This window comes from Schistocerca gregaria, chromosome 5, assembly GCF_023897955.1.
Source record: "Schistocerca gregaria isolate iqSchGreg1 chromosome 5, iqSchGreg1.2, whole genome shotgun sequence".
Lineage (NCBI taxonomy): Eukaryota > Metazoa > Arthropoda > Insecta > Orthoptera > Acrididae > Schistocerca > Schistocerca gregaria.
Window position 1 is genome coordinate 297,110,446 of NC_064924.1, and position 13,141 is coordinate 297,123,586.

Genomic DNA, 13,141 nt, shown 5'->3' on the forward strand with positions numbered 1-13,141 from the left:
CACCTGCAGGGATCCACTGTGAAATAAAGTAACGAATCACACCGAAGATGTCTTCAGTAAAAGAGCTTAACAACTATAGACTCATTATCTCTCACGCATGATCTCTTACAGAAGCTAAATACTGTCACGTTGGGTGTTACTGCTCGGTCAGAAGATGCAGCTACGAACGTTAGTTCACACTACGCTAGTTCCATCACCCCTACGTGGTTACTGCGACTGACATCGATGTATACCTGATTACAGAGCTCAGACCGTCATCTAACTCCTCACTTTTAACCCCCAAGTGTGTCTCAATTATCATAGTGAATAACTCGATGTGACACATGGTAAAGGATCAATGTATTGTCAGTGTTTTAATCAAATTGTGCCACAAACCTCTTTCCTTTTCAATTCGATACAGTACCAGTTTATTAGTTACTCGATCCACCCAATTAAACCTCATCATTTACCGGTGGAATTTTTTTAAAAAAACTTTGCATTCTCCTCTTGTCCGTTCTGATTACCATCCAAGTTTCACTTGTATATAGGTACACGGCAAACATTGAGTTTTGGAAAGTAAATTCTAACAGTTTATATTCGATATTGCTATATTTTCACGAACAGATTTCTAGATGCAACCAGTCCAAATTTTATGTCATCCATAGCCATCATGAGTTACTTTTATGGAAAAGAAACAGAATTCATCAGTTATTTTCAGCGCGCCGTTTCATTAGCATCGTCACATGTAGCTCAAATTGACTCATTCGCCCTTCCTTTTCTTTTGTCGATGTTATGTCTCGCCTGTACCTTCTGTTCAAGTAATCTTCTTAGCCGTTTTTCCGTCACCGATATAGTTAGAACACCTCCGGGCAATCTCTAAGTCATTATTACGTCTTTGTGAACCGTAATCACTTTTCCAAATTTCTCTTTGCTTTCATAGACTACTTGCTACAGACTGATTAACATGAGGCAGGGTGGAAATTTTTTCGGAAAGCTAAAATACATGAAATGAGTACAGCAGTCTTCTTTAAATATTTTCAAGGTTTGGCTCCATCAGACCGTTCTCAATTTTGAATATCGGTCGGGAAAGAACGGTTCGTTGTTAACGTCTTTTGGAGGACTAGGTAATGAAAGACGTAGCACAAGCTCGCATTAGGTAAGACTGGGAAAGGGAAAGAGGTTTAATCATTTTCGAAAGAAACTTCTCGGTATTTTCTCCAAATGGTTGAGGAAAATAGCAGAAATCCTAATTCTGCATGGGCGGACGGAATTAGTGCCACAGACTTTCCGACGTCGATTCCATCCTCTTAGCTAATATACAATAGCTTTTGCTAAGATCCGTGCTGTGAACTAATAGCATGCAGAGATCAAAAAAAGATTCTGTCCTGTAAAATGTCACGATTAGCAATTTCGCTGCTCGAAATACAGAAATGATAAGAAAGAAAGTCTGTATTTGCAAACAATATCTTTGCCGCATTTTGTTTCTTATTAATGTCGTTAAGCTACCCTACTTATGGTGCTCGCAGAAAGGCCATTGCCATGGGAGCTGTTTGATGGCTCGTTAGCGAATTCCTGAAACGCTTCTGCTTCAAGTCAGACATCTCACATGACGCTGCCTACCACGAATGCCCCCAGGAACAAAGAGATTCGGTTTCTCCAAGGCGGTAATGATGTTGTTCACAAAAAGGAAAGTGTCATAATCTTATAGTCTTACTCTCCACAGAACATGTTAATATTACTATGATGGCAAAGACGCAGAAGGCATCCATAATAGACTTCCTCGGAAAAAGGTTTACAAGCTTCACACAAAATAAATTACCCTACACAGCAAACAGGATTATGCTCTTTACAGAAGATGCCATAAGTGGCCACTGTCGAATCGATGCAGCTCTGTGGGCGATTTATCAAACCGCGAGGCAAGCGTAGGATCTCTTCCTGATGGATGACACCGACAGTGTTTTCATTAATCTACTGTAGATCTTCCACTGCGTTGGGATTATCTGAGTTCAATGAAACCTTCAGCGAACCAGCCAGGTAAAAACCACAAGATAAAGCTAAGAAATGTGACTGCCGTTGCCGGCTGGCTTCTCTTCACCGATCACCTCATGAACTCCTGACAAATTTGCGGGTACTGTATGTGAGTTCAACTCAGGGTACCACATGCAACAAGTGTTATGATATATTCTGCATATTTATTTTATGGGAGAGAGTGAACACACAGAGAATGCATGCAGCTGTATTTTACAAATAGGATATATATGGTATCATCTTCCTACATTATTACACCTTGACACTTTGAACCAATACAAATGATGGTTTAGCTGCGGGTTCACTTGATCTAGTAGGGCTACATTTTATGTAATCGGATTGGTTCACCATTCTGTCATTTTTATTTCATTTTTTCTTCACTAGCCGGCCGCGGTGGTCTCGCGGTTCTAGGCGCGCAGTCCGGAACCGTGCGACTGCTACGGTCGCAGGTTCGAATCCTGCCTCGGTCATGGATGTGCGTGATGTCCTTAGGTTAGTTAGGTTTAAGTAGTTCTACGTTCTAGGGGACTAATGAACACAGTAGCCAAGTCCCATAGTGCTCAGAACAATTTGAACCATTTTTTTTTCTTCACTGTTCCAGAAAGTTCTTCATATGGTTTCCTTCCACATCGCAACGGCTGAATATGTTACAGGTCAAAGGTGGCGCTTGCGACTTTCAGCAACAAAAGATAACTTAAAAGTTTATAGTTTATCCCTTAATTTTATTATATAGGAAGACGACATAAAGTTGGTCGAAGAGTGGAAGTTTTCAAGAGACACTGCTGTATAACGTAAAGCATGTAGAGCCTAAATGTCCAGTGAAAAATAGCAACGACTCTAAAAAAATTAAGAACATATATATATATATATATATATATTATATATATATATATATATATATATATATATATATATATATATATATATATATATATATATATATATATATATATAGCATTTGAATTCCAAACTGTGAAATGGCACACTTGAAATTTTCCTATTTGTTGTCCATTCCTCAGCAGGCAAAATATTATGATATTGGGTATACAGAGTAGTTATAATTAAACTGACGTTGTTTCGAGGACGCAGCACGTGCTGTGCACATCACTGGATGGTTAATTGTCCCAGGTATGTTGATTAATCGGTGTTCTCTCACAGTATGCTGAAAACAAAACGTTCCACTTTCTGTTACCAGGTGAAATGTGGCGCTGAAGCAGTCAGAATGTGAAATTTTTACTGTCATGGCGTCAGTATGCTGTTCGACGCTTGGCGATACCTGATGATGAGAAGCTGGTAGAAAGCGTCAGGAAGGTCGAAATTTTCCGTAGGAATCGCAGTCCCATCGAGAAGAAACACCGTGCTCTTCTGGTAACGTTGTTTTACCAGAACGGCAGCAACAGTAGCACTGCATTTTGGAAATATCGCCGACAGAAACAGCTGTGAAGAGGCCACTTGTAAATCAATCAACTGAAGCATACGATCAAGATATCTGAGAAACAGTTGAATTACGTGGTTCAGCAGGGAGTGGGAGGTAACTCATTCTTCATGGCAGTTGTTGAAATTGCTGCATCTATAGCCGAATGTGCAGCATATGCCTCAAATTCTGCAGGTAGTGCTCGAGTTGTATCGCATTCATATTGGTATACCTGCACGATACAGAATGTGCACTCATGAAATCCTAAGAGATGCTACAACACTTGAGTTTGTTGACACTCAAGCAAATAGCTGACGTGTGGCCATACACTATTATTTGGGGATGAGGTATATTTTACTCTGAACGGCAACATGAATGCACAGAACCGTCGCGTACGGGGCTCTACTCCGCCACGTGTTTTAAGGACCATCCGACACATTCATCATATGTTACTCTGGTGTGGTTTCGTAAGCTCCTCTATTCTCAGTTAATTTTTCTTCGAGGAGATGACACCTCGTTGCTCTGTTGCGTGTACAGTGTCAACTGCACCTTATAAGGACCTCCATGTTATAGATCTTCCCAGGTGAAAGATTTGCTTCGAGAAGTCTTAAGTAACAACTCATCTCCACGTAGTTTCAAAACGAGTGACCTTCCAGATCCCCCGACCTAAACCCATTAGACGGTGGTTGTGTGGATATGTGAAGGAATAGCGTACGATGACGTATCGCTTTCATGTAATTGGATATGCTCCAAGCAACTGTCGACCACGCTGTGTTATGACATGCAGAATGTCTTTGGGTATAAGAAAGTTTGGAGAGAAAGGACAACAAAAAGTTACATAGACACACCAAAGACGTAACATCGTCGTGATCATATGAAACATGCAGAGGCCGCCAAGACAACAGCGAGCAATAATCCGAACCGCGTAAGAAGTTACACAAATAGTGGCGACATAGGAACAGAATCACAGATTATGGCAGGGAAAGTTGGGTAGCATCTTTACAAATATCAGTTCTTAAGCTTCCATGGCTGATGTTATTTTGGATAAAAAAATTTTGGGTATTGGCCGCGTCTTGTAAAACAACTAAACCACCGGCGTTTCAACAGAACTGCTGCAGTCTCTTCAGAGCGGTTCAGTGAACTGCCCAGTAGCCAAAACTACTTTATCCAAATTCTTCACAAATAACTCTACCGTGATAGACACGAGAACATTGTTTACAAAACTTTTTTTATTACGTAAATATCGGGGTGGGGGTGGGGGACCATAGTGGAGCAATCAAATAGGGGTAATGCAGGAGTAGGTTTAATAATGAATAAAAAATGGGAGTACTGGTAAACTACTACAAACAGCATAGTGAACGTATTATTGTGGCGAAGATAGACACAAAACCCACGTCTACTACAATAGTACAAGTTTATATCCCAACTAGCTCTGCAGATGACGAAGAAATTGATGTAATGTATGATGAGATAAAAGAAATTATTCAGGTAGTGAAGGGAGATGAAAATTTAATAGTGATGGGTGACTGGAATTCGAGAGTAGGAAAAGGGAGAGAAGGAAACATAGTAGGTGAATATGGATTGGGGCTAAGAAATGAAAGAGGAAGCCGCCTGGTAGAATTTTGGGCAGAGCATAACTTAATCGTAGCTAACACTTGGTTCAAGAATCATGAAAGAAGGTTGTATACATGGAAGAACCATGGAGATACTAAAAGGTATCGGATAGATTATATAATGGTAAGACAGAGATTTAGGAACCAGGTTTTAAATTGTAAGACATTTCCAGGGGCAGATGTGGACTCTGACCACAATCTATTGGTTTTGAACTGTCGATTAAAACTGAAGAAACTGCAAAAAGGTGGGATTTTAAGGAGGTGGATAAACTGACTAAACCAGAGGAGGTACTGAGTTTCAGCGAGAGCATAAGGGAAGAATTGACAGGAATGGGAGAAAGAAATACAGTAGAAGAAGAATGGGTAGCTTTGAGGGATGAAGCAGTGAAGGCAGCAGAGGATCAACTAAGTAAAAATACAAGGGCTAATATAAATCCTTGGGTAACAGAAGAGATATTAAATTTAATTGATGAAAGGAGAAAATATAAAAATGCAGTAAATGAAGCAGGCAAAAAGGAATACAAACATCTCAAAATTGAGATCGACAGGAAGTGCACCATAGCTAAGCAGGGATGGCTAGAAGACAAATGTAAGTTTGTAGAAGCTTATCTCAGTAGGGGTAAGATAGATACAACCTACAGGAAAATTAAAGAGACCTTTGTAGAAAAGAGAACCACTAGTATGAATATCAAGAGCTCAGATGGAAACCCAGTTCTAAGCAAAGAAGGGAAAGCAGAAAGGTGGAAGGAGTATATAGATTGTCTATACAAGGGCGATATACTTGAGAACAATATTATGGAAATGGTAGAGGTTGTTCATGAAGATGTAATGGGAGATACGAAACTGCGAGAAGAGTTTGACAGAGCACTGAAAGATCTGAGTCGAAACAAGGCCCCGGGAATAGACAACATTTCATTAGAACTACTGACGGCCTTGGGAGAGCCAGTCCTGACAAAACTCTACCATCTGATGAGCAAGATGTAAGAGACAGGCGAAATACCATCAGACTTCAAGAAGAATATAATAATTCCGATCCCAAAGAAAGCGGGTACTGAGAGATGCGAAAATTACCGAACTATGCAAAATACTAACGCGTATTCTCCATAGAGGAATGGAAAAACTGGTAGAAGCTGAAATCCGGGAAGATCAGTTTGGAATTCCGTAGAAATATTGGAACACGTGAGGCAATACTGTCCCTACGATTTATCTTAGAAGCTAGATTAAGGAAAGGCAAACATACGTTTCTAGCATTTGTAGACTTAGAGAAAGCTTTGGACAATTTTGACCGGAATACTCTCTTTCAAATTCTGAAGGTGGCAGGGTTAAAATAAAAGGAGCGAAATGCTATTTACAAATTTTACAGAAACCAGATGGCAGTTATAAGAGTCGAGGGACATGAAAGGGAAGCAGCGGTTGGAAAGGGAGTGAGACAGGGTTGTAGCCTCTCCCCGATGTTATTCAATCAGTATATTGAGCAAGCAGTGAAGGAAACAAAAGAAAAATTCTGAGTAGGTATTAAAATCCATGGAGAAGAAATAAAAACTTTGAGGTTCACCGATGGGATTGTATTTCTGTTAGAGACAGCAAAGGCCTTGGAAGAGCAGTTGAACGGAATGAACAGTGTCATGAAAGGAGGTATAAGATTAACATCAACAAAAGGAAAATGAGGATAATGGAATGTAGTATAATTAAGTCGGATGATGCCGAGGGAATTAGATTAGGAAATGAGACACTTAAGGTAGTAAAGGAGTTTTGCTATTTGGGGAGCAAAATAACTGATATTGGTCGAAGTAGAGAGGACATAAAATGTAGATTGGCAATGGCAAGAAAAGCGTTTTTGAAGAAGAGAAATTTCTCAACATCTAGTATAGATTTAAGTGTCAGGAAGTCGTTTCTGAAAGTATTTGTATAGAGCGCAGCCATGTATTGACGTGAAACATGGACGATAACTAGTTTGGACAAGAAGAGAATAGAAGCTTTCGAAATGTGGTGCTACAGAAGTACGCTGAAGATTAGATAGTTAGATCATATAACTAATGAGGAGGTATTGAATAGGATTGGGAAGAAGTTTGTGGCACAACTTGACTAGAAAAGGAGATCGGTTGGTACGACATGTTCTGAGGCATCAAGGAATCACCAATTTAGTATTGGAGGGCAGTGTGGAGGGTAAAAATCGTAGAGGGAGACCAAGAGATAAATACACTATACAGATTCAGAAGGATGTAGGTTGCAGTAGGTACTGGGAGATGAAGAAGCTTGCACAGCATACAGTAGCATGGAGAGCTGCATCAAACCAGTCTCAGGACTGAAGACCGCAACAACAACAAAGTAGACGTCAATCAGCCGGCCGCAGTGGCCGAGCGGCTCTTGGCGCTACAGTCTGGAACCGTGCTACCGCGTGACTGCTACGGTCCCAGGTTCGAATACTGCCTCGGGCATGGATGTGTGTGGTGGCCTTAGGTTAGTTAGGTTTACGTAGTTCTAAGTTCTAGGGGACTGATGACCACAGTAGTCAAGTCCCATAGTGCTCAGAGCCATTTGAACCATTTGAGACGTTAATCTTGGTAATGCTAGAGGGAGAGTAGTGACTAAAGGGAAAAATGATGTAAAATAGTGGACTGAATATAAGTACTAGATTGTTCATTTTAAGCAGTCGAAGTTTGATAAAAATGTTGTGATCGTACAACTCGATGCATTGGAGATACTTTTCCCCTCTTTCTATCTCGATCTCTTTGAGAATGCTGAGTTTAAGTACCTTTCTTCCTCGGTGATGAATTGTAAAAATATTTTGCAGATTTGTAACGGGGTGTCACTCCTCACGTAGATGGTTACTTCAGGCTGACTTGGAGGTAGACAGATTAACATGTTCCTGGAATCCGCACAGAAATTTCTGTTTTTCCAATGTATCTCATAGGACAGTTACCTTACAGAGTGCTGTACATAGCAGTAGTATTGTATAGTCCATTGTTAGAGTGTCCTGTATGCCTATATTCCTTCCCGATTTTATGTGGTATAATAAAAGTTGGTTGCATATTGTTTTCTCCGTAGTTCAGGTTCAGTTTTCGCCGATACCATAATGACAGTATAAATGGCCCTGAGCACTATGTGACTTAACATCTGAGGTCATCAGTCGCCTAGAACTTAAAACTACTTAAACCTAACCAACCTAAGGACATCACACACATCCATTCCCGAGGCAGGATTCCAACCCGTGACTGTAGCGGTCTCGTGGTTCCAGACAGAAGCGCCTAGAACCGCTCGGTCACAGCGGCAAGCCAATAATGACTTATGGGTTTCAGTGACAAGAAGCGTTGTCCTTGCATGCAAGAGTCCACGATAACTGACAGATAATTACCTAAACAGAGAATGCCTGATTAACAAATTTTCGAGTCTATCTGTTCCTTACGATAAATACATTAGGTCTTTAGACGCTACAGACATGTACTCCAATAGTCCTGTAAGTCAAGTTGTTGATATTGCTGTACACAGTGTGCAACATGCGATGATCGGCCGCTGAACGAAATAAATGAACTTCTTTCGTTATTTGACATTGTTTTAAAACATAATTATTTTACTTTTGAACTACATACTTTTGTTGTAAACATGGGCTGACAGTGGGCTCTCTGCTCTCATATTGTTTGGAGAACATTTTTATGTATGTTTTGAAAATGATATAATGAGACAATTTCCAACTACAGCGCTAAAAAAGTTTGTTGAAATTTGGTAGAGAAAACAAACAATTATCGTAATAGCCTTCAATTTACTATTCAGCAAAATGTTAATGAAGCTTTACCCTTTCTCGACCTCATAATTACATCAATACGATTTTCTATTCATTAGTAGATGTATAGGAAGCCCACTACCACAGATGTGGTAGTTCACAGTTCATTTAACCATCCCGTGCCATATAAAATGGCCTTATTTATGGCATTACTATGCAGACTGTGCAACATTCCCTTTTTCAGGGAAACTAGGCATAAAGAACATCACCTGATTCAGTACATTGCATACTCTCGTGCCTATGAAGCCAGCTTCATCGACACAATTAACAAGGAAGTTATGATAAAATGAAAGAATTATAATCTATGAGAAAAGAAGAACCACGTAATCGCTTTGGCTAACGTGGAACCTTGGATGCGTGACAACGCTTCTATCACCGTATCCCATACTTCGATAAGATTTCGAAGAAAGTTGGGCCGCGACTACGAGGAAACAACATTCAACCAGCCTTGTTTACACCTCATGATATACGTACGGCTATTGTTCTGTGAGATATACTGTACAAATAGTCAGAAGATTCTCTACTAGATTTAAAGAACATCTTAATCTATCTCGAAGTCAGCCTAAAGTTATCATCTGTCTGAGGAGGGACACTTCATCACGATAACATATGACACACTTAAGACCTTTAGTGTTTACATTTGTAATTAAACACTGATTTCCCATGGGCCCTGCACGAAGCCGAGCGTTCGTGGAGTGTGGGGGTAAGCTGACTAGTGTTACGTCATAAGTTCTTTGAAGGGTCCCTATATCTCGTGGCCTGAGGGCTAATGCCTCTGACGTCACTGACAATCTCTCCAACACCATATATGGTAAGATTTCCGATTTCCGTTAGGGGTCCATTGCGTCCCCTTCAACCTTCCTACTTTCCTGTGGCGAAGCCCCAATCTGTTGTTAGCAGGAAACAGTAGTTCTTATTGAGACTGTTGACAGATGTTTCTACCTTGGTCGCTTCTTTTACAATGCTATCTCAGAACACATTTTGCCCTTTCACTAATATATGCCTCGTATAATACAATTAGATATCCGTTCTCCAGAGTCTGTAATGGTACCGTTGATTTTTCCAGATACCCACGTCGATGTTTCTCGCTATCATGTTGATAACGGTACGTTCTTTTCACAAGCAGCGACACCGTCGCGAAAAAACACAGTGACCCGTATGTAATAAGTTTCCTTTAATTTACGTCTATGGTCACCTTCTTTTTTGTTTAACAGATTACCGGTTTCGGTCTTTAATGACCATCATCAGATCTGTTCCATAAAAACAAAGTTTTAATATACTGCAGCCACAGTGGCATCGTCAAATGTTAAATGCGGGATCAGCACCAGCATCGCCAAATACATATAAATCACATCACATGCACATGTAGGTAGATAGTAAAACTTCATGACTCGTGCATGTGATGTGATTTATATGTATTTGACGATGCTGTTGCTGATTCCGCATTTAACATTTGACGATGCCACTATGGCTGCAGTACATTAGGACTTTGTTTTTATGAAACAGATCTGATGATGGTCATTAAAGACAGAAACCGGTAATCTGTTAAACAAAAACGATTGTGATCATAGACGTAAATTAAAGAAAACGGTACGTTCTGTTGTTACACGCTGTGGTCGTGTTGTAGTTTTGATGACTCTGTTGTTTATTTATGTAAGCACACTCTGACGCCGTTTGTTTCTATACGATGGAGAATATTTTAACCAGATGAAGGGTGTTGCGATGGGAATCGCACTCAATCCAGCTAATGATAACATTTTCACGAAGTGCTACCAGAGCGTCGCTTTGGAGACGGTTCCTGCAAAGTCTATATGCATTTATTGCCGCATCGTAATAAATTTTGAAGCCTGGTCTCATACGGGTGAAAAGCTGCGAGAAGTCGTGGACCACATAAACAACATGACCTCATCAAGTTCACGGTTGTGGCACTGACGGGTAATGCGTTGCGTTCATTAACGTCCTTGTCTGCCGAAATGCGAGTGAGAGTCTCATTGTTTATCTGAAACCCACTCACGTGAACCAGTATCTGTACAACACCAGCTATCACCACCCAGCACAAAAATTTTCATTTCTGAGTCCTTGGTGAATCGAACGAAAGCCTTTAAAAACGATGAACTTCAACATCGGCTACAACAGCGCACAGATCACGCGAGTACACTACTGGCCATTAAAATTGCCACATTTAGAAGAAATGCAGATGATAAACGGGCATTCATTGGGCGAATATATTAAACTAGACCTGACATTTGATTACCTTTTCAGGCAATTTGGGTGCATAGATCCTGAGAAATCAGTACCCAGAACAACCACCTCTGGCCGTAATAACGGCCTTGATACGCCTGGGAATTGAGTCAAACAGAGCTTGGATGGCGTGTACAGGTACAGCTGCTCATGCAGCTTCAACACGTTACCACAGTTCATCAAGAGTAGTGACTGGCGTATTGTGATGAGCCAGTTGCTCGGCCACCATTGACTAGACGTTTTAAATGGGTGAGAGATCTGGAGAATGTGTTGTCCAGGGCTACAGTTGAACATTTTCTGTGTCCAGAAAGGCCCGTACAGGACCTGCAAAATGCGGTCGTGCATTATTCTGCTGAAATGTAGTGTTGCATAGGGATCGTAACACATCTGAAATGTAACGTCCACTGTTCAAAATGCCCTCAATGCGAACAAGAGGTGACCGAGACATGTAACCAATGGCACGCCATACCATCACCCCTAGTGATACACTAGTACGGCGATGTCGAATACACGCTTCCCATGTGCGTTCACCGCGATGTCACCAGACACTGATGCGACCATCATGATGCTGTAAACAGAACATGGATTCATCCGTAAATTGACATTTTGGTATTCGTGCACCCAGGTTCGTCGTTGAGTACTCCAACACAGTCGCTCCTGTCTGTAATGCAGTGTCAAGAGTAACCTTAGCCATGGTGTCTGAGCTGATAGTCCATGCTGCTGCAAACGTCGTCGAACTGTTCGTGCAGATGGTTGTTGTCTTGCAAACGTCCCTAACTGTTGACTCAGGGATCGAAACGTGGCTGCACGATCCGTTACAGCCATGCGGATAAGATGCCTGTCAGTTCAACTGTTAGTGATACGAGGCCGTTGGGATCCAGCATGGCGTTCCGTTTTACCCTCCTGAACCCACCGATTACATATTCTGCTAACCGTCATAGGATCTCGACCAAGGCGAGCAGCAATGTCGCGATACGATAAACCGCAATCGCGACAGGCTACAATCCGACCTTCACCAAAGTCGGAAACGTGATGGTACGCTTTTCTCCTCCTTATACGAGGCATCACAATAACGTTTCATCAGGCAACGCCAGGCAGCTGCTGTTTGTGTATGAGAAATCGGTTGGAATCTTTCCTTGTGTCAGCACGTTGTAGGTGTGGCCACCGGTGTCAACCTCGTGTAAATGCTCTGAGAAGCTAATCATTTGCATATCACTGCATCTTCTTCCTGTCAGTTACATTTCGCGTCTGTAGCATGTCATCTTCGTGGTGCAGCAATTTTAATGACCAGTAGTGTTAATTCACTGAAGACACGTAAGCAGAAGGCCCTCGAGGAGGAGAGGACCGAGCTAGCATTTTTGCCATTCTGTTCTTCAATGACAGGAAAGATGACTATTAATGTCGGACAGACTGTGCATATTACTGAATGGCGCTGTATAGAACACAAGACGTTCTTCGACCTGTGACATCCCAGGGTATTATCAATACTAGAAGATACTTATGAATAAGGACTCTGAATCCCGCGCCACTAGGCATCTGTTAGTTACACAGATATATGTTTTTAGGAATAGCGGTCTAGAAGAAGTGATGGACATAAAAATTTCTGACAACACCCTCAATAAATTGAGAAGTTCGCCGCTGAACCGACATTGAAACATGCCCGTCAGAAAGTTGAGTCGCAAGTGGAGTGCACGCAACGAAAACATCATCTTATATAGCGCTGGACTGAGCACCAGTGACGTCACAGGCATAGCGTGCCTTCTTAAGGATGAGAGCAGCAATCTCACGACAGTAGACACTTGACAATGCCTCAGCACCCAGTCGAAAGCTTGAATACGTGTCTGGCTGGAAGCTCGACAAAAATTTATCAGTTTCTATCTTAGTTCAGAAACGCATCCACATGCTATAAGATATTGCACGTAATACTGAGCGGATGCAGCTAGGTACTCACCATCGTGGAAGAGGAAGGCACCGTCAACGAACTCGTTCTCTGTGGCTGTCGCGGCTGGCAGCTGCCGCTTCAGGACCAGCGTCAGCGAGCTTTGCGTTGAGACAAACGCCTGCTGATCCAGAAACCTGTGACAA

At 41.5% G+C, this 13,141-nt stretch overlaps 1 protein-coding gene across 1 annotated transcript in view; it reads right to left on the minus strand.

Annotated features, from left to right (window-relative positions):
- Positions 1 to 13,141, minus strand: part of LOC126272741 (uncharacterized) — a 453,259-nt gene that overhangs the window by 55,101 nt on the left and 385,017 nt on the right. Inside the window, exon 12 of the mRNA XM_049975798.1 lies at positions 13,008 to 13,132. Within this exon, the coding sequence (XP_049831755.1) occupies positions 13,008 to 13,132 (125 nt within the window). The remainder of the gene's footprint in view (positions 1 to 13,007; positions 13,133 to 13,141) is intronic.